At 40.8% G+C, this 22,915-nt stretch overlaps 1 protein-coding gene across 1 annotated transcript; it reads right to left on the bottom strand.

Moving 5' to 3' along the window:
* Nucleotides 1–296: 296 nt before the first annotated feature.
* CPO (carboxypeptidase O) lies at nt 297–20,057 on the bottom strand (the record flags this gene model as incomplete). Its single annotated transcript, XM_080668172.1, has 9 exons — nt 297–699; nt 1,577–1,661; nt 4,974–5,176; nt 6,211–6,301; nt 7,857–7,967; nt 11,707–11,811; nt 12,971–13,072; nt 14,828–14,927; nt 19,990–20,057. 9 exons carry the CDS (start codon nt 20,055–20,057, stop codon nt 437–439), a joined length of 1,128 nt encoding a protein of 375 aa, XP_080524298.1. The 3' UTR covers nt 297–436.
* Between the last annotated feature and the right edge of the window lie 2,858 nt (nt 20,058–22,915).

Genomic DNA, 22,915 nt, shown 5'->3' with positions numbered 1-22,915 from the left:
ATAACTTATCTTCTGATTATATAATTTATCTTTTGTTTTGAAGGCATAAGCAAGTTTTCAGATATTTTAGATAGGAAAAAAAAAATCTCTAAACTCCAGGGCAGCTGCCCTGAAACTGACCACAGGTGTATAAGTGAACACAGCCAAGATCAGCAAAGCTGACCCTAACTGATCCATAGATTCACAAGCCATTGAGTTTTAGCGTGGTTTGGTTTGCAGCATTACTGTCGCAATAATGAACTAATATTATACTCTTTTTAAGTAATAAAAAATTAATGATGAGCAAACCAAACATTACAATTCAAACATGACTTATCTTTATTGAAATAGAAAGCATTTTTAGTTAAATTATTTGGTTCCTCTATGACCACAGACAAACACATTCTCTGCAACCATATGAGGTTATTGGGGCTGAGCAGGCCTGGGTGGGATGTACTTAGAAAAGAGACCTGAAGGACATCAGCAGGCTCAGCACTGCAGTGGTCGATGTCACCTTTCCAGCACTGTTTGAGTACCAGTATTTCTCATACACATCATCCAGGATGGAGAGCACAGCCGCCATGGTCTCCTCGCAGGTGGCTTGAATCTGAGCTTCTGGCAGAACAAACCCGTATGTACCATTGTCTCTCAGCTCAAATGTGTATGAGAAGGGGATCCCAATGTCTAGAGCCCAGTCTCTTGAAGACCCTGATGTGGCATCTACAAATGAAACCATGAAAGCAGAGTTAGAAATTGTATAGTGAAAGCACAGATTTCTATTAGCCCTTTCTGGGATAAAGGTTCAATCCAAAACAAACAAACAAACAAACAAAAAAACAACAACTCCATGTGAGAGTGTCATGGATAGCTGTCTTCTCCCTCTCCTTGACATTAAGCCCCTGTAGGGCAGTGATTACATCTTATTTGACCTCTCTATCTTCCCCTCCTCCCCCTTCCACAGCACCTAGGACTATCCCTGGTACATAGCAAAGGTTTGGTTAAAGTTTCTGAGATGCATCAAAGATTGGACCATGTTAAGATATTGTCTAATATGTTAAGACAAGAGGAAACTGACATATAAAGGAACAGGAACAAAATGACCATCAGGAAAATATTATGCAAATACTATCTAGGTGGTCCTCTGCTGGGTGGAGGAGGAGGTGGGTGGCGGTGGGGAAAACCAGTGCACACTTCTTTCAACTAAATTCTTTCCTTTTTTAGATCTTTTCTCCAGGCCCCACCTGCTGTTTTCTTCGTCTGATGGGTTCTCTGGGAACTGAATCAACTGACCAAGAATCACTGGAAAACATCCTTCCTGCTAACTCCTGTGTCTTCTCCCTGCCAGTTCTTTTTAACTGAAGCCAGGGGTAGTTCTGGTCTTAGCCAGCATATTAATTTTTCTTTGAGTTCACACCTTATCCCTAGAGAATATCATTCTGGATTGGAACAGACTCCCTTTTATCTTGGGTCATTTTTATTTGTAGAAATTCCTTTTGAGGAACTCTTCTCTTCTTCTTCCATCCATCCCATTCCCCAAAGTCCACGGACTTCTTTTGTGCCTCAGAGACTATTGAGGAAGCGAAAAAAAGATACTTACATAAAATATCTATACTCGATCCAACTCTATAATTGGTTCCATGCTTTGCTTTCAGTGCATTTGCTGCCTTCTGTCCAACTTGGATCTGGAGGTGGGAAATGCAGAGACAGATATCTGGTGTTAAAAATAAAATAAAAAAATCCAGAGGGTTTGGTATCTTGTCCAGACCATCTTGAGAGTTCCAGACCATCTTTCTCACTTCCAGTTGGACATCTATACCTAGGTAGTCTGCTGGTACTTCAGACTCAACACATTCAAACCCAATAAGTGAAGGATTTTCATATTTCTGGCTTATCATGTTCCTCCAAACACATGTAAAATCATCCTTGACTCTTCTTTCAAATAGTTACTACCAAGTTTTATTGCCAGTGCCATCATCTTATATCAGTTGCATTACCTCTGAAATGAACTATGACAATAGTCTTCTAAGGTGGTTGATTAAGGCCCTGGCATGTGTGTGGTAGGGTGGAGTTTGAGATAGGATACAGGATTGATATGGGAAGAGTTCAAGTGGAAAGAATGTCAACACCTAAAACATTAGAATTCTTATAGCTATTCTAATTTCAGAGCAGTTTAGAACAGGGCTATATATAGTCATGTTTCCTCTACATAATGATTGCCAAGTTGTCTATCATGCAGCATAATATTTATCATGATTTCTACACATTTTTGGTTTTGTAAATATATAGAGATTAATTACCAGACTCAGTAGCTGTAAATAATAGTAGAAGTGGAAACCTCCTTGAACAGTTGTCTTGATTCTGTGTCTGTGTGCATTTTGTCAAAGCTTACTCATAAGGACCTAAAACCACTGCTAGCTAGCTTCAGTTAGGTTGAGAAAAGGTGAGAAAATTTTTACACTGTCTTTTTATTGAAAATTCTTGAGATGAATGTTCATGCTAACTCTTCAGCACCTGAGACTGTAAGAGGTACAGAATTAACTCAGTGTGCCAATTTTTGCACATAGTACTAAAAACTTGTCCATAATTCACAGCTTAGCGTTAGTTACCTTCCAGTGATGGTGAACTCAGGGCCCCAAGGCCCCCCTGCCTTCTTGCCCCCTCTAGCCTGTGGCCAGAGGGCTCTAACCAGATGGCCAATCAGCAGCACAAACCTTGCAGAATGGTCATGTAGTATCTGTTTTGCTGAACCAAGAAGGGAATGAAATTCTCTAGAAAAATACTGGGGTATAATGGGCCTCTTTTTTTCTGCTAGTGCAAGGCCTGTCCCATCAATGATCTACAATGGCCTGTCTTTGATGGTTCATTTGTGTTTGTCACAGATCCCCTTCAGTAGAAAGTAGACAACCATGACAAATTCCACAGAAACCGGAGAATAAGGAGGGTTCTGGGCTTCTCATCTGAAATCCCTGTTTCTGCAGACTTCTTAAATGAAGAAATGGAACTTCTAGGGCCAAGAAGTGAGGGAGAAATAGGACACAGTGGAATAAGAATCTAAATAGATACAATTCGTAGAAGTTGTAGACACTTCTGAGCCAGTGTGAAGCTGTCAGATGAATGGTGACCTCTGGAGTCTGAAGACATGCGTTCCAGCCCTGACTCCACCATTTACTGTCTATAGGAGCTCTAGGAACAGAACTAACTCAAGGTCTCAATTCCCACATCTCCAAAGTGAACTTATTATATTGTCATGAAGGTCAGATGGGAGAATGGCTGTAAAATCTCTTTGTAAATTGTAAAGTCCAAGGCAAATGTTCATTATTCCCACATCTTGCAAAATGATCATGTAGTACAACTGTCCGAAAACATTGAAAGAAAGATATTGGAGTACTGCTAGATATTTTTGACTCCTGGGGGAAAGATTCCCTTCAGCAAAGCTCTATAGCGGGTTTTCTTTTTTCTGCCCAGAGGTGTTTTATGGGCCATGCTCCAGTGGGAGAGGGACAGGCTGTGTGAGAGAACTCATGGGTGCCCAGGCCTCTGTGATCTTAAGAATGGAGTAAGCTTAGTTCCCTCCATCCCGGTATTTATTGATAACGGATAATTTGTTTTAAAAAAATAAAAAAGATAAGCATAAAATAACAAGTGGTGGTCAGAATGTGGAAAATTTGGAACCTTTGCACACTGTTGATGGGAATGGAAAATGGTGTCACTGCTATGGAAACCAGTTTGATGGTTCCTCAAAAAAATTAAAAATAGAATTACCATATGCTGTATCCACTTCTGGTTATATACCCAAAAAGACTGAAAGTGAGATTTCAGGAGATATTGTACTCCTATGTTCATAGTAGCATTTTCCAAAATAGCCAAAAAGTGAAAACAATTCAGATGTCCTTTGATAGGTAAACAGACAAAGAAAATGTGTTCTATACATACAATATAATATGATTCAGCCTTAAAAAGGAAGGAAATTTTGACACATGATACAACATGAATGAACATCATGCAAAGCGAAATAAACCAGTCACAAAAAGACTGATAATGTATGATTCCATGGATATGAGGTATCTAGAGTAATCAAACTCACAGAAAAAGAAAGAAGCATGGTGATTTCCAGGGGCCAAAGGTCAGGGACCGTTGTTTAATGGGTATAGAGTTTCAGTCACACAAAATAAAAAGTTTCAGAGATCGGTTGCATAATGATGTAAATACATAACTGCTTAAAATAGTTAAGATAGTAAGTTTTGTGTTATATGTATTTTATTACAATTAAAAATGAAAAATAATTTTTAAAAAAGATACAAATATTACAATCCTCAATTTACCCTCCCTTGGCCTTTGTCTGTTGTCCTCAGGTTCACCAAAGGGCAAAGAGCCTAGTCCTTTTCAGCAATTCCACCCACTGATGGTCAGGTAAACACAGCCGGAGAAGGACCCGGGTGAGATGAAGCTCACTTTCCCTGCCCCGGCCTGGGTTCCACTGGCACTTCCCCTTACAATACTCCTAGGCAAGTACTAGAGGCACCCATTTAGAAGAAAATAAAGCATTGTGTTTAGCAGAGAAGAGCGCAGATATTATTTAGCCATGTTATTTTAGATACACCATATTCCACTCACAGCTGGCGAGTTCTGTAAAGCACGGTTCAAAAGCCATAATTGCTGAACGGAGCATCAAGAGAATTGACAACAATGAGAGCACGTTCCTGCAGATTATTAACATAATCATCTCATTTATATTATAGACGAATACCTAAGATGTCTCCCAACTTGACATTTTGTGAAACAGGTAGTTAATTAATGAAAGTAGAGCGGCATTTAACCTGAAACCTTCCCAGCAGGCGGCTAGCAAGGTGTAAAAAGCAGGAGAGATAAAATAAGAAAGAACAGAGAGAACCAGCAGGGCTGGAGCCAAAAATCTAGGAAACAGAAATCAGGGAAAGAAAAGCAGGAGTTCTACTGTGGTTTCTCGTCTAAAGCCTTGGGTGCTCAGGTCTTACCAGTTCTTTGTAGTTACTGGGTTTATTTTTGGTGTAGCCATAAGGCATGAGAATGAGCTGCCCATAGGAGTGTATGGTCAGGAAGCAGACAATGTCCTCTTTCTTGCTCTCTATAAAGCTGGAAACAGCTTTAGTTTCAGGTTCAGACACTGGTTCTGTCCCACAGAAAGTTGAATCTGTGCAGTTCTTAGATGCGCCAATACCTGGAATATACAGGGAACCACAAGGAAGGCATCGTGATCTGTTTAGAGCCCACAAAGGGTAAGGAGTCACCCTTACTCAGGGCACCTGAGGGTGGACTTGGGGCTTGACCTTGCTTGTCTAAGTTAGTTCCGGTTAAATGAGTCAACCTGGATCATCATCATTGAAGGAGGAACTCAGAAAAGCAGAAGGGCTGACATTTGGGTGTAGAAATCAACCCCATGCTCATGTGGCCTGGGAAGGAAGATGTAAAATGGAATGGCATTTTCAGTCATCATGAACTTAAACTTGTGCTGGATCATGAAACACATGGTTGGGAACCAGTTCTCAGGTTCCTAAGGTCAGACTCTGCCATAGTCTTGTTGGCCTAAGTTTCTCTCTCACTTTCTTAACTGCTTTGAGTTTCCTGAGAGCTATTTTGTAAGTCCTATGTGGCATCTCATTTAATCCTCACAACAGCCTACCGATAGGATGGTATTACTATGGGCCACATTTAAATAAGAGGAAACTCAAACAGGGAAATGAAGCAATTTTTCCAAGATCACACAGTCACTAAGTCTGAACTTTAACTCATCATTTCGTTTTTAATCCGGACTGCTCTTAACCATTCCTACCTCATTATTTCCTTCCTATTCATTGGGCATGTTGAGATTCAGAAACCTGAATATGTCTTCAGGAGAAGAAAATGTTGACCTTGCTTACGTCTGCCTCCTGCTGTAAAATAAACTGCAAGGTTCGTTCTCTGCTTTTTCTTCTCTTTATGATAATTCATATATTTTGAAACAAAGCAATGGGTTTCAAACATAGTGACACTGGTCTAGGTCTTCCTTGCCCTTGGTTAGCCAACCTCCCTTGAAGAGAGTCCTGTACTTGAATGTTGCTGGCTTTTAATATCATCCCTTTAGAGGGAACACACAGAAAAGGAATCCCAGCAAGCTTAGATGTTTCTTTTCAAAAGTTATATCTCGAGTAATTCACCTCTTTAATGGCTTCTCCATTTTTTCCTCATCAATTTATTTACTAAACATATACTTACTACACCAGGATACATTGAAATTTCGGTTGAGATCTGTCCCAAAACATGTGCCATTATTATGGGATGAACGGGATTTCCTCCAAAGCCGATCCTGTACAGAGGAACATAGGGATGTTGCCATTCTAAGGTCTCATAAATCACAGTGTTAGTAATGATGGGTGGTCCTCAAATATGAAAAGTCATTCCTAGGATTGTCTGGAAGAACTTGCCTTTAACACGATGAAGCTTGCACATATAATGTTTAGTCTTACAGATAGGCTACCAACCCCCAATAGCAGGAATATTGTAAATCTCCAAATTGGAGGGAGTCGTTTAGCATTTTCCTCATGAGCAGATTAGCAGTGCTTGGTGGATGTGATCAGAGAATCATTTTTTAGGTCCAAGTGATACCGGATGAAAGGGAAATAGCTCGGCAGATGGAGCAAGGCTGTTCCAGATGTATGAGTCGGTCTCTGCACAGCTTTGGAACCAGAAGACTGATGCGTGGAGATGAGGATAAAGACACATTTCACCAGACAAGCACAGAGGGAAGGGCTTCATTCCCATACTGGGTAAAAGGCTATTGCAGATATGGGGGTCCCATGAGGGACCTTGGGGGTAGTGAGTGCAGGAGGCTGGGCAAGAATGAATATTCTCTAGAAACAGGGGCTCTTATTTGTGGAATAAATATGCTTTAGAAGCATTATAAAGAGGAAGTTGTCCACTAAATGAAAAGCTTTATGAAAAGTTTGCCCCCAATGTGAATGATCACAATGAAAAATGAAGGCTGGGTTAGTATTTACACATCATTTGTGTCCCTCGTGCTCCTAGAGGTAGACACAAGGCTATGCAAGAATTTTATACCAATACTAGAGGCCTGGTGCATGAAATTCGTGCATGTGTCCCTCAGCCCGGCCTGCACCCTCTCCAATCTGGGACCCCTTGGGAAATATCTGACTGCCAGTACATTCCCCAGCAGTCAGACATTCCTCTTACAATCCGGGACTGCTGGTTCCTAACCACTCTCCTGCCTGCCTGCCAGATTGCCCCTAACCACTTCTGCCTGCCAGCCTAATCACCCCGAACTGTCCTCCCCTGCCAGCTCAATCGCCCCCAACTGCCCTCCCCTGCAGGCCTGGTTCCCCCCAACTGCCCTCCCTGCTGGCCTGGTCACCCCCAACTGCCCTCCCCTGCTGGCCTGTTTGCCCCCAACTGCCATCCCCTGCTGGCCATCTTTTGGCAACCATCTTGTGGTGGCCATCTTGTGACAACATGAGGGCGGCCATCTTGTGGTGGCCATCTCTTGATGATGTCATGTGTGGCACCACCTAGGCTTTTATTATATAGGATAAACCCAATCAAGTGGCAGGCAACTCACAAACTTCAAGGCGATGGAATTAGAGAAAATTTGTCTGGTTGGAAAACTGGGAATATGTCAAAACAAAATAAAACAAAATGTGTTGGACTTCAACTCTAAAAAGGCTTCTTCAGTGCTGACCTTAGATTGTTGGCTTAAATATCTTAAGTTGAGTTTTATCTCAAACAGCATTTCTTTCTTTGCATGGTCACAAAACCTTTTATAACTGCAACGACTGAGATCAGAAAAATGAACCTGAGTCAATATCTAGTTTATGAAGTCTTCCCAGGACCAAACTCGATGTACTCACAGTTGTCCAAGTATAGATATAGCCATCTATGTTAAGCACTGGAAGCACATAGAAGTCCAGGTTCTTAAGGAGTCTTCTTATCCTTGAGTTGTCTTGATAGTTTTGTAGAATCTGGAAATGTAAGAGAGAAACATTTGGAAACATCCTAGGAAGAGGTCTTTTCTCTTTTAATCTTTAAAGTGATTTTAACGTAATCATAAGAGATGACTACAACCTCCACTCTCCAATCCGCCTCAGTAGCCTCTTGGTTACGGTAGTGGTTCTCAAACATCAGTGTGCGTCATAATTGCCTAGAGGACTTGTTACAACACAGATTTCCTGGCTCCACCCCTTCCTACTCCCTCATTCCAAAGTCACTACGTCTGAGGTGGAGCCTGAGAACTGGCATTTCTTTTTTTAAAATATATTTTTATTGATTTCAGAGAGGAAGGGAGAGGGAGAGAGAGAGATAGAAACATCAATGATGAGAGAGAATCATTGATTGGCTGCCTCCTGCACGCCCCCTACTGTGTATCGAGCCCGCAACCCAGGCATGTGCCCTTGACCGGAATCGAACCTGGGACTTTTCAGTCCACAGGTGGATGTTCTATCCACTGAGCCAAACCAGCTAGGGCGAGAACTGGCATTTCTAACAAGATCCCAGGTATGTGGATGCTGTTGGCCTAGGAACCACTTGAGAACTCTTTGTGGGTTAAATTCTTTATGTTTGGGTTTCTGAAAAGACTGACACAAATGATATATTACTTTTATTTATTTATTTTATTTTAATAATTTTTTTCTTTATTGGTTAAGGTATTATATATGTGTCCTTATCTCCCCATTTCTCCCCACCACCACCACACACACACACACATGCCCTCACTCCCCTGGTGTCTGTGTCCATTGGTTAGGCTTATATACATGCATACAAGTCCTTTGGTTGATCTCTCCCCCTTACCCCCATCCTCCCCTACCTTCCCTCTGAGGTTTCATGGTCTGATCAATGCTTCTCTTTCTATATTATTTTTAAAGGTTCTTTATTCCCTTCAAGGGAAGGGTATAGGTAATAAGCAAAATTTAATTGTGCTAGGTCAGTGGTCGGCAAACTCATTAGTCAACAGAGCCAAATATCAACAGTTCAATGATTGAAATTTCTTTTGAGAGCCAAATTTTTTTTTTAATTTTAATAAATCTTTATTCAGATTATTACAATTGTTTCTCCTTTTCCCCCCCATAGCTCCCCTCCACCCAGTTCCCACCCCACCTTCTGCCCTTAACTCCCCCTCACTGTCCTCATCCATAGGTGTATGATTTTTGTCCAGTCTCTTCATGAACCCCCCCATACCCCTTTCTATGCCCCTGATTCTATTATATTCACCAGATTATTCGGTTCCTCAGGTTTTTAATTCACTTGATTTTTAGGTTCACTTGTTGATAGATATGTATTTGTTGTTCATAATTTTTATCTTTACTTTTTTCTTCTTCCTCTTCTTAAAGAATACCTTTCAGCATTTCATATAATACTGGTTTGGTGGTCATGAACTCCTTTAGCTTTTTCTTATCTGTGAAGCTCTTTATCTGCCCTTCATTTCTGAATGATAACTTTGCTGGGTAGAGTAATCTTGGTTGTAGGTTCTTGCTGTTCATCACATTGAATATTTCTTGCCACTCCCATCTGGCCTGCATAGTTTCTGTTGAGAAATCAGCTGACAGTCGTATGGGTGCTCTCTTGTAGGTAGTTAACTGTTTTTCTCTTGCTGCTTTTAATATTCTCTCTTTGTCTTTTGCTCTTGGCATTTTAATTATGATGTGTCTTGGTGTGGTCCTCTTTGGATTCCTTTTGTTTGGGGTTCTGTGTGCTTCCTGGACTTGTAAGTCTATTTCTTTCACCAGGTGGGGGAAGTTTTCGGTCATTATTTCTTCAAATAGGTTTTCAGTATCTTGCTCTCTCTCTTCTTCTGGCACCCCCATAATTCTGATGTTGGTACGCTTGAAGTTGTCCCAGAGTCTTCTTACACTATCTTCAACTTTTTGGATTTTTTTTTTTGCTTTTTGCTTTTTTGGTTGAGTGTTTTTTGCTTCTTTGTATTTCAATTCTTTGACTTGATTCTTGTGTTCCTCTAGTCTGTTTTTGGGTCTCTGTATAATATTTTTTATTTCAGTCAGTGTATGTTTAATTTCTAGTTGGTCCTTTTTCATATCTTCGAGGGTCTCATTATATTTATCGGCCTTTTCTAGGATATTCTTGAAAAGCCTTATAACCGTGGTTTTGAATTCTATATCCAGTCGTTTGTTTTCCTCCATTTCTTTCGTTTGTGATCTGTTTCTTTGATGCCGCATTTTCATTGCTTCCCTGAGTTGGTAGGGTGGATTTGTGTGCTAGGTTTCCTATATGACCCAGTGGGTCAGCCTCCCCAGTTAACCTGAGGTGGACACTCTTGGTGCACCCCTTTGTAGACTGTGTGTACAGCCTTGTTGTAGTTAAGTCTTGATTGTTGTTGGTATCACTGGGAGGAATTGACCTCCAGGCCAGTTGGCTGTAAGGATCAGCTGCGTCTATGCTGGGAGAAGTTCGGTGCTGGAGACAGCCTTATAGGATTAGACTTGCCAAATTGCAATAGCCTCTGTGCTTGGCTTGGATGGGGTGGAGTCTCAGGGTGGAGCAGACAGTCTTGGCTTCCCGGCAGCCTTGCCCTTGCGCGCACGCGCACACCTCTGCCTTCCCCGGCTCCTGAGTCGGAGCCCAAGAGTCCAGACTCCCCCCACAAGAGCGTGGGTCCCCAGGGGCTTGCCTGGAACTGGGGTTCAGTACAGTCAGAACTGGGGCCCAGTGCGGTCAGGAGCCTCCGACTCCCTTCCCCTAGGGAAAGCCTGTGGCAACCTCCACAGCCTTTGTGTGCACTGGCATGAGCGTGCCTTCAGACTTCTGCCTTCCCCAGCTCCCGAGTCTCCGCCCGAGAGTCTGGATTCCCCCCACAAGAGCGTGGGTCCCCAGGGGCTCGCCTGGAACTGGGGTCCAGTGCAGTCAGAACTGGGGCTCAGTGCGGTCGGGGGCTTCCTTCCCCCTTCCGCCAGAGAAAGTCAGCCAGGCTCTCAGCTGCCCTTCCTCTCTGCGCGCACAAAGACCCTTTGCCGTACCTCCAATTCTCTGTGAGCTTTTCTCTTTCCTTCTAGTTGTAGAATTTTCACTCAGCCAGCTTTCCTGTGGTTCTGAATGGTGTCTGTTCTGTCTTTTAGTTGTAGTTTTGAAATTGTTGTGCGAGGCAGCAGTTTAGGTGTTTACCTATGCCGCCATCTTGGTTTCTCCGAGAGCCAAATTTTTTAAACTTAAACTTCTTCTAACGCCACTTCTTCAAAATAGACTGGCCCAGGCCGTGGTATTTTGTGGAAGAGCCACACTCAAGGAGCCAAAGAGCTGCATGTGGCTCTTGAGCCACAGTTTGCCAACCATGGTGCTAGGTATTTTTCATATGCTACTCTCTTAATCCACACAACAGACCCCTGAAATAGTCATTTTATACCCCTTTCACAGGTGAAAAAGTAGGAGTTCTAGTGTTAGAAAATTTGCCCAAGACTATTTGAAAAGGCAGAGCTAGGATTCAGTCATCTCTGACTTCCAAGACGTAGTTTCTTCTGCATTTAGATATGTTTGTCTCCCAATAAAAATAATTTTGAATGTACTGGAAAGAAATCAGAATACCTCACTTTTCAAGGCAGATACTTATTAATTCCATTTCCCTTGGGGAGAAGGAGTAGCTCAGTAGAGAGTTGCTATGCCAACATGTGAATGAAGCAGGCTTTCTACATAGCCAAGACATGACAGGTATTTTGTGGGGTAGTTAACCATTATGAGGAAGGCAAAGACACTTACTTCTCTCACAAACCATTGGCAAAAAGCAGGGGCAATCCATTCCCTGGCGTGAATTCCACAGTCCATCCAAATGATCTTCTTGGGGTTACTGGATGGTTGGCTGATCTGGAGGGAACATCAATGCTTTATTACCAAACAGTCACTTATGATTGTAAGCCACTGTGCAAAGTTATCAGGTTTTTATTCCCTTTCTTACTCCACTGAGTGGTTTCAAGCATGAGGCAAGGATGCTGGCAGAGATACACACAATATGACTCTTCCTCGGCAACTCTTGCTCTCCTTTCTGTGACCTTGGCTGTTGTGCTTAGGACCACATGCTGAGTCCTCATGTCCCCCGCCAAAAGCCAGATAGGGAGGCTGGAGACTGGGTTATCCCCATGGCTATGCTATTACCTGGCTGTGTGACCTTGTACAAGTTACTTCACCTCTCTGGATTTTGGTTTCCTCCATTATAAAATGAAAGAACCAAAACTGAAGATTTTCTATGATTTTTAAATATTTTTCAAAAGAACACTATATATTTTAAAAACTCAAGATACACATGAAAGGTGAGTGGGCTCTGGCTGACATATGAGTGGGGTTTTCCTTTACAGAGTCTGCTCTCTCTCACCTCTGTGCAAGCATGGAAGCACCTGGGCCCTCACAGAGCCAGCCCTCAACCAAAATGTCTAAGGCCCTGTCCAGCTCATGACCAAGGATTCTAAGTTCCTCCGTCTTAGTGGGAATGAGGGAGGCCTAGCATGGAGGCAACAAAGGACTGAGCTCTTCTATTTCTGGGCCTTACTATTTGCAAATTGTCTTTACCCTAGAACTTGATTCCAACCAGATAATTAATGCCTTTACAAGTTTTGAGTTTTATTTTTACTTATTTATTTTTAATATATTTTGTTAATTTTTTTTTTACAGAGAGGAAGGGAGAAGGACAGAGAGCTAGAAACATCGATGAGAGAGAAACATCGATCAGCTGCTTCCTGCACACCTCCTACTGGGGATGTGCCCACAACCAAGATACATGCCCTTGACTGGAACCGAACCTGGGACCCTTCAGTCCACAGGACCCTGCATCCACTGAGCCAAACCAGTTAGGGCAAGTTTTGAGTTTTAAAAGTCCAGTTTGGGGTGGAAAAGGCCCTCTTTCTGCATTGCCTCTTTTGACCTTATCTACATTTCTGACTAGAGTTGCTGAATAGTAAACAAATATTCCTGGATTCGGTGGGAGAAACCCCTCTTCCTCAGTGAGGCAATTCTCAGCCTTCTCACTCACCTTCAAATAATACATGGGCCGCGTCTCATAGGTCATTCCTAGGAAATGCTGTGTCACCACTTCCGTGTACTTCTCCCTTATCAGGCTCATCCACTGATAGATCTGAAACAGCCAGGGAGGACTGCAGCTATCAATCAGAAGATGGTTTGCTCACCTCTAATTACGGCTTCTTTCATTAAGATACTGCATTCTGTATTCTTTGCTCTACATTACAACAGCTGTGTGCTAAACAAGCTAAAATATGAAACCAATAAATTATTACCTACCCTCTCCCATTTTCTTTAAAGCACTACTCTGCCATAAGTCTTAAGCTACTCTATTGAACTTTACAAAGAAATTACAGAGAACTTCAGAAACATTATAACAATAACACATCCTTCAAAGGGCCAGGAGACTTAGCTTCCATGTGACACCCAATCATGCCAGAAATTTAAGGTCAGGCTTATTTTGTGGGATTTTATTCAGTCTTTATGGATCTCAACAATACCCTTTGCTAATGTCCCCGGTTCCAAGTTTAGAGAAGAGTTGGATAAGCCCTTCATAGAATATGCCAACAGAAGTTTCTAAATCAAGCTCAATTTAATCATTTAGATTAAACTGGGCAGACCTGAATCGACATTGATTTAATTACAAGTTTTACACCATGCCTAGAAAAGAAGGGTCTTACATTTTTGCCTTGTAAGTCAATAACTCAGGGTTCTATGAAAGGGACTGGAATTCACAAGCATAAAACATTAAACAGTCATCAGGATGTGATAGGATACCTCCCATACTTTAAAATCTTTCTTGTACTAGTTGAAAAAATGTCTGGAAAATATTAACATATTCCCAAATATTGAGAAAATAGTGGTAAAGCCTGTTTGGAGGGCAACTTGTATATTCATATAAAAATTTAGATGTGCATATCCTTTAATCCCTCAATTCTGTTTTTTAAAGTGTATGCTTCCAAAAAAAATTTTTTTTAAATTTTTTAAATATATTTTATTGATATTTTTACAGAGAGGAAGGGAGAGGGATAGAAAGCCAGAAACATCGATGAGAGAGAAACATCGATCAGCTGCCTCCTGCACACCCCCCACTGGGGATGCGCCCGCAGCCAAGGTACATGCCCCTGACAGGAATCGAACCCGGGACACTTCAGTCCGCAGGCCGACGCTCTATCCACTGAGCCAAACCGGTTTCGGCCTTCCAAAAAATTTTGCATAATGTCACACATACTCCCCCTTTCCCCCCCTACACTATTTGAATGTATAGTAGCTAATGTTTTACTGTAACTAGTTTTGGAAATCACCAAATTTATCTTAGTAGCAATACAAATATTTTTTTGAAAAAAAAAAAAAGTTTTCTTCTCTAAAGAACTGCTGAGTCTGCCTCTTGCATCCTACAAGAAATATCACATTTTCAGCTAATCATGAGTCAGAAGGCTTCTCCACCCCAAATCCCACACCCATATACACATTGCCTTGCCCTGCTTAAACTGGCTAAGAATTGAGTAAGAGTTAAGAGCAAGAGTAAGAGTTAATTCTGGTCCATGTTCACACTAGCAAAACTGGTGGGTATGTTCTTTTCTTCCTTTTTCTTTTTGTTGTTGATATGCCTTTTTCTTTCAGAGTACCAGGATCTATAGCTTCAGTGGTGGTAGTTGGTGTGTGTGTGTGTGTGTGTGTGTGTGTGTGTGTGTGTGTGTGTGGTGTTGGGGGGGGTAATCTTTGGGAATTCCTTGATCACAATGCTCATGCAAATCTCCATCTCATATTTTGAGCCTCTCTAGTCAATGGATATGAACAGTGAACCATCCTTACCCATCCTAAAGTAGGTTGTGCCCTCCACCAACCCCTGCCAGGTGCCCTTGCTCACCTCCCCCATGGGGTGGTATCTGTTATAGGGATAGGTCTCTAGGCTGCTCCATGGAGTTGCTGTCTTGTCCACAACCTCTTGTCTGTGTTGTGCTTGTGACCTGCAAAGGGAAGAAAGGCAGACAGAAATCAGGGAAGAAACTGGGATATCATGAGGGTTGGAAGATGGGTGGAAAAGATAGTAGAAAGCATTGCACAACATCTGGTGGATAAAAGCCATTTATCTCCTTAAGGTAAATACTATGATTCCAGGTTCCTGGGGTTTTTTCTTTCTTTCTAAAGACTTTGTTACATGGGCTAAATTATACTTTTATTATACCCTAGAAAATAGGCATGAAACATTTATTAGTCTATTTTTTAAAACTGGGTATCTGTGATTTGAACTAGGAAGAGAGCAAAATGGTATATGGTATTTGCATGATCAGGCCCCTAGAAAATAATTTTAGTGTTTTTTTGGAATGGGGAGAGGAGAGGGAATGAAGCAAATGAGAAGGATATCTTTTCGGCCCTCCCCTTCCTCACTCCTGGCACTAGTTGTCCTGCCTGTCATGTCCTCAGGGGAAATGACACCATTGGCGATGCTTTCACTACAGTGTTGGGTCGGGGAGGGGTAAGGGTGGGGGTCACTGTCAGAGCAACCTGTTTCTTCCTTCATATAGCTCAGCAAACACTTGGGTGTTTCTCTATCACAGTTGTCCTCTCTGTGGTAGGAGAGGAGTACCCTAAACAGCAGGGCCTCATCCCTGGTGAATTCCTGTTTCAGTGGGGCTAGCATTCCCTGGCAACTTCACAATATAGAAGGGACGAATGAAAGGTAATTGGACATCCACAAGCACCAACATTTGGCTCCCCCAGCAAACGTCTGCTAAATATGTGAGTTTGTTGTTTCCTAAGCCTGGCATTGAATGACTGGGTCCATGTAATATGCAGAAAAGTAAACTGTCTGGAATTTAAGTGAAGATCTCTGATATTAAAAGTGCTTATCACTTTTACATGAAACACAATACTTTAACCGCACAAATCCAAATACTTAGTTCAGGCAATGTCTAAACTGTATACGTAGAGAAGGCAGTTCCCCATTTCTATGCAATTTCTTGGGTGATGCATAATACATGTAGAGAGGGAAGGAAAAAGATAGCTAATCCCCCAAATTATCACTAGTCTCATCTCACCTATCAAATGAAAAGATTATTGTACTTTGTGTATTCTTTTTGAATAAGAATTAATAAATGTCTAAGAGAAAATGATCCTTTGGGGCACATTATTAATAAATACTGAAGATCAAAGAATGTCTGATGAAATTTTGACTGGAATATATAAAGAAGCAAAAAAAAACAAAACAAAACACCATTAATGAATATTGAGGCAAATTTTGTATTTTACATACTTGGTAATGAATAGTTTCATAAGTCTTTCATTAGCAAAGTATTTTCAAACTGTTTTTTCCTGCTTACAAAATTAACATATGCTTATGCTAAAAAATTAAGAAAGTATAGAAAGAAAAAAAAAGGAGGAGGGAAATAGAAAAGAGAAAAAAATAATCTTCAATAATCCTATCTCTGTGTTAAGCACTGTTGATATTTCGACATATTTCCTGTCAGTCTTTTATCTGTGCATATTTTTTTCTTAAACACAGTACAGATTATATCTATATTTAATTTTCTATTCACTTCTTTGTATTCTGTATTCTACCAGAGACATTACCTTCAACCCATAAAAACTCTTTATAAACATTATATTTAATTGTAACTATATATTACATAGCATTATTTATTTAAATATTATCATCTGTGCTGGGTAGTAAAGCTAGTTCCTTTTTTATTTTCTGCTAGTGTAAGTAATGCTGGACTTAATGACTTTTTTCATAAATCATTTTGCTCACTTCTGATTATTTCTTTGAGCTACATTCCAAGAAGAATTAGTAGGTCAAAGAGAATGAACATTTTCAAGGCATTTAGTTTATATTGCCTAAGTCCCAATGATTTCTACAGATGCATACTTTTATCAGAAGTATGTGATATATATGAGATAATCTTAAAAGAAAGATTACAAAGCTCATGATCTTTGTTAATTGTAGATTTTGTGGACCATCATTACATCAGGCATAGTGAATAAAGAGTTTAAAAATGGCAGCTAATCTATATTTTGAGTTGGTAAGAGACATATAAAAATGGACATTATTTTATATTAGCAAATAGGAATGAATATGAAAACATCCCATTAGGGTCAGGGTATCAGATCTGAAATGTTTTCCTCAAGTGTAGTCACAAGGAGCTGTCTATTGGAACTGTCCTCTCTGAATCACACTGCCTGAGCTCAAACACTTCCATAATTTAACCTGGGCTTGGCGATCATTATTTTAAATAAATGCTTTACTGCATTTTCATTGTAGAATATTTGAAAAATAAAGAATAGTTCAGGGAAAGGAAAAAAATCACCAACAAAGATAACTACCTACCATTTTGGTGCGTATTTTTTCTTATATTTTTCTAAGTATTTCATTACATTTTGTATTCTGCATCCTTCCTTTAGCACAAAACATGCATTTTCCTATGCTATTAAATTTTTTCATAATCATTACTAGAGGCCCGGTGCACAAAATTCGTGCACGTGTGTGTGTGTGTGTGTGTGTGTGTGTGTGTGTGTCCCTCAGCCAAGCCTGCACTCTCTCCAATCTGGGAAATCCCTCTCACAATCCAGGACTGCTGGCTCCCAACTGCTCACCTGCCTGCCTGCCTGATTGCCCCTAACTGCTTCTGCCTGCCAGCCAGATCATCCCCTAACCACTCCCCTGCTGGCCCAATTACCCCTAACTGCCCTTCCCTGCTGGCCTGGTCACCCCTAATTGCCCTCTCCTGCCTGCCTGGTCGCCCCCAACTGCCCTCCCCTGCAAGCCTGGGTCCCCCACAACTGTCCTCCCCTGCAGGCCTGGTTCCTCCCAACTGCCCTCCCTTGCAGGCCTGGTCCCTCCCAACTGCCCTCCCCTGCAGGCCTGGTCCCTCCCAACTGCCCTCCCCTGCTGGCCTGATTGCCCACAACTGCCCTCCCCTGATGGCCATATTGTGGCAGCCTTGTGTCCACATTGGGGGCGGGGGGGCAGCTTGTGTGTTGGAGTGACGGTCAATTTGCATATTACTCTTTTATTAGATAGGATTCTAAAGGATGAATATTTCATTTTTATATATGTCATTATTTATATAACCTAATAAGGTACATTTAGGATGTTTCCAAATATTATAATATTTAATAAGATATCTATTATATATAAAAACCTAATATGCAAATTGTCCCCACAGGAGTTCGACTGGGAGACCAATTGCTTGCTATGATGTGCGCTGACCACCAGGGGGTGGGGCAGAATAAAAGAAGGCACTGGCCAGCAGCCAGATGGCCCCGATTGGCCCTGATTGCCAGCCAGGCCTAGGGACCCTACCCATGTACCAATTTCATGCATTGGGACTCTAGTTTATATTATAAGTGAGGCTACATCCCAGTGCATAAATTCTTTCCATACTTTTGTTTATTTTTTCAGTCTAGATTTGCTGAAGCAGGAATACTAGGTCAACAAATGTGTAAGTTTTAAGTCTCTTGATAGGTTTAAGAAGGATGATTTTTTTTCTGTCAAAGCCTTGTGAAAACTGTAAGAGTCTGTGTCTATAAATTATCTATAATAATAAAAGCATAATATTCTAATTAGACTGTACAGCCAAACTACCTTCCGAACGACCTTCAGGACGAAGACGGGGCTGTGAGGGCCAAGCCCCTTGCACGAATTTTGTGCATTGGGCCTCTAGTAAAGAAATAATCTTGGAAGGAAAGATAAATGCAGTATCTATATGAAACCAAGTAAACTGATGGAAAAAATAAGAAGGCAATGTTCAAATAGATTTTGACATTACAAAAAATCCTGGACTCTCTATATCTGAAATAAAACTGTCTATGAAGCTAAGGGCAAAGTTGAGGTCAGAGAGATGGTCTTAGCAAAAAAACTTGTTCTGCAAGAGTAAGTTTAGTTCAAGATTATTTTAACCATGAAAGAAAAAAGGAAACACTTTATAACTAAACAATCTTTGATGAGGTATACCAAATGAACAAAATACTGGGTTATGTATGAACAAGGGAAATAATAATTTATATGAAAACTATACTACACACACAAAGTTTAAAAATATATATTTACAGAAGTTATGATTCATTATGAATAAGAAAAAAACACAAAAATGTGCATGAATGCATAATTTATAAACTAATAAAATGGGTAATAAACAAGACAAAATATTTAACCTTATTAAATCAACAAAATGTAAAATAGGTCATCTGTTGGTATTTTCAATTATCAAATTGGCAAACACTTACAAAGCACTTTCATACAATGTTGCTGGAAGTGTAGACTGATGCAACTTTTCTAGAAGGCAATTTGGCAATGTGCAGCAAGATTCTTACAATTTTCTCAGCTCCTGACCCAGTAATTACAACTTTTATAACTTATATTAAGAAAATATTCAAAGTTTTGCAAAAAAATATTGCTATAGCTGGATGCTTATAATGGTATTATTTGTAAAAATAACAAAGTAGAAATCAAATAAATATTCTATAGGGTAACAATGATGGAATACTATTATCAATTGTAATGTGTTTTAAATGAATTATAAATGTCATAGGAAAATTTTTATCATACAATTTAACAGAAAAATTTTCATAATAGTATTATATACATAAATAGCTAGAAAGCTATTCATATTATTAACAGTAATCATCAAATATTAACAGTAATCATCTCTTCGTGAAATTATTTGGTAGTTTTAGACATTTTAAGCATTTTTTTTATTAATTACAATAATGTAATTTACTAATGAGAAACTATGTAAATGAGGGACATAGAATTTTTACTCTAATTCCCTTTTCTCAATCACAAAACATGGTATTTCTATTGGTATTTAGCATACATTGTGCCATGAAATGTTTATTAAATATTTATTCATTTATTCAAAGATTATTAGAATAATGTTTAATGATGAAAGTTCAGTGTTTTTATTATTTTCATCTTATGGTGGTGTGTTGGGGTAGGGAGAGGGAAGAATCCAGCTGCATTTATCTTGAAAAAAAGTTTCCAGTTATACCATAAATCATAATAGTCAGTCCCTCTTCCCACTTCCCACTCACCTATCATATCCCAGCCCTCCAGGGACCAGCATCCCCAAGAGGTAAAGGGTCCCAAGTAGAGGCTTCATTCTTCTGCAGGCAGAGCTAGAAAACTCTGGGCCTCTCTCACAGGTCAATGGATCAAGTGGCTCTGAGAATGCATCTAGGGATTGGCTCCCACAATAAAGATAAGACAAGTGGATGTCTCAGCAGAAACCTATGTGAGCACTAGCTTCATTAACTCCATCATGTCCCTCAAACAGTTTCTTTTTTTAATAGGGAAAAATACTACCATTTGATTTTTCATTTCTCCTATAAAACCAAATTTACACAAGACTTTGGCTCCACCAGAAAGAAGTTTCTTCCTTGTTTCTAGGAATCTGCATCACCTGGATTCAGGAGCTCACTTCCACCATTCTCTCCACCAGGTCACTGGGCATACTAGGTGGTATGTCTTCTGCTCTGGTCATGGTGGGCATGATTATTATTCAGGATCTCCATTCCCCTCTGGAATTTAAGGTGTTATTTGGGGTCAAATGCCTTCTCTTGTTCTGATAGACCACATGACCAGCTTCTTAAGCAAAACCAGAACTCTCCAAATCTGAACAGTGAGAATATTTAAAATCCTTTGCCAAGTGGATTTTCCAACATACTCCTCTCACATAAAGGACTTTATCAGACAGCCCACCATGCTTTCAAACAAACCCAGGATATCCTTGAATCTCAAACAGTGACTGGCACAAGTAACGGCTCAGGTTAAGGTTTCTGCTAAAAGTCTAATTGACCAAAGTGCAATTTCAGTGCAGAGAAGTCCAAGATTTAAACGGAGTAGTTGGCATTTGATGGTCCAGTTTAAATTCTTTTCCCTATATTCATTCATTCACCTATTCATTCATCCTATAAAAATGCAATGAGTACTCACTATATGCCAGGCACTAGGATGAAGATGAATACATACAAAGATGAATGAAGCGGACAGATTCTCTGCCATTCTGGAAATCACAATAGAGGTGAGAGAACAATAAACAGTTATACAAACAAATAATACAATTTTAAGTAAAAGGAATAAAATTAAAGTGATAGGGGATGTTCATGAGTCAAGAGTAGATTGAGATAGAGAGACTTGACTATGACAATTTTTGAGTTAAGTTCTAAATGATGTAGTTCATGTAAAGGGCTGTAGAAACAAGTATTCTAGCTAAAGGGGGCAGCATGTGTAGGGATCCTAGGGATGAAATGAGGTTGATGTGGACCTGGAAGAAAGCCAGTGTTTGAGCCAGAGAGAGTGATGAAACATGCAGTCAGGGAGATAGACAAGGACCAGATCTTGTGGAAACCATGGGCCATAGTATGGAATTTGGATTTTATTCTGAGAAATCATTGAAAAGGTTTTGATTTATATTTTAGAAGATTATTCTGGGTGCTACATAGAGAGAAGACAAGAGAAGGACAAGGATGGAAACAAAAAGACCAGTTGGGAAGGTACGATAACCTTCCAGGGGAGAGATGATGGAGACTCAAGGCTAGCCAGTCATGGTGAAATGCTGAGACATGGTCACATTGAGGATTTATTTTAGAAGTAGACCCAACAAATTTCCTTATGGAATGAATATGAAAATGTGAGAAAATTAAGAAACTCAAGAAAAACACTTTGGGGGAGAAACCAAGATGACGGCATAGGTAAACACCTAAACTACTGCCTCACACAACAATTTCAAAACTACAACTAAAAGACAAAATGGACATCATCCAGAACCACAGGAAGGCTGGCTGAGTGGAAATTCTACAACTAGAAGGAAAGAGAAAAGCACACTGAGACTCAGAGGAGCTGCGGAAGACAGAGGTACAGAGGCGCGTGCGGAGAGGGCTGGCAACTGAGTGCACGGCTGGCTTTCTCAAGTGAGAGGGAGACAAAAGCTCCCGACTGCACTGAACTCCAGTTCCAGGTGAGACTCTGGGGACCCAGACTCACTCGGGGAGAAACTAGACTGTCTGGCAGTGGGTGGAACTCGAGGGCGGCTTTCTCTCAGAGGTGCTTGCAGCGATTACCATGGGACACTGAGACACAGGGGCCTATTAGGGCAGGGCTGACGGGAAACCAATGCTGTCTGCTCTGCCCTGAGACTCTGCCCCATCCAAGCTGAGCACAGAGGCTTTTGCAAGTCTTGTCTCATAAGGGTGTCTCCAGCACAGAAGTTCTCCCAGCGTAGACACAGCTGATCCTCACAGCCAATTGGCCTGAGGTCAATTCCTCCCAGTGATACCAACAACAATCAAGCCTTAACTACAACAAGACTGTGCACACAGCCCACAAAGGGGTGCACCAAGAGTGTCCACCTCAGGTAACTGGGGAAGCTGAGCCACTGGGCCCTATAGGACACTTAGCACATAAAGCTAATCTATCAACTCAGGGAAGCAGCCAAAATGCAGAGACAAAGAAACAGATCACAAATGAAAGAAATGGAGGAAAGCGAACAACTGGATATAGAGTTCAAAACCACTGTTATAAGGTTTTTCAAGAATTTTCTAGAAAAGGCCGATAAATTTAGTGAGACCCTCGAGGATCTGAAAAAGAACCAACTAGAAATTAAGCATACACTGACTGAAATAAAAAATATTATACAGAGATCTAACAGCAGACTAGAGCAGGGGTGGGCAAACTTTTTGACTCAAGGGCCACAATGGGTTCTTAAACTGGACCGGAGGGCCGGAACAAAAGCATGGATGGAGTGTTTGTGTGAACTAATATAAATTCAAAGTAAAGGAGCGGAGGGGAGAGCAAGAGAACCCTCCGCTCTTTCGGCTCCGAGGGCCGGATAGAACAGCCGAATGGGCCGTATCCGGCCCACGGGCCGTAGTTTGCTCACGGCTGGACTAGAGGATCGCAAGAATCAAGTCAAAGATTTGAAATACAAAGAAGCAAAAAACACTCAACCGAAAAAGCAAA

The sequence above is a fragment of the Plecotus auritus genome (genome assembly GCF_963455305.1).
Source record: "Plecotus auritus genome assembly, chromosome: 5".
NCBI lineage: Eukaryota > Metazoa > Chordata > Mammalia > Chiroptera > Vespertilionidae > Plecotus > Plecotus auritus.
Note: the sequence above shows the minus strand (reverse complement) of the source record. Positions and strands in the feature narration are given on the sequence as shown.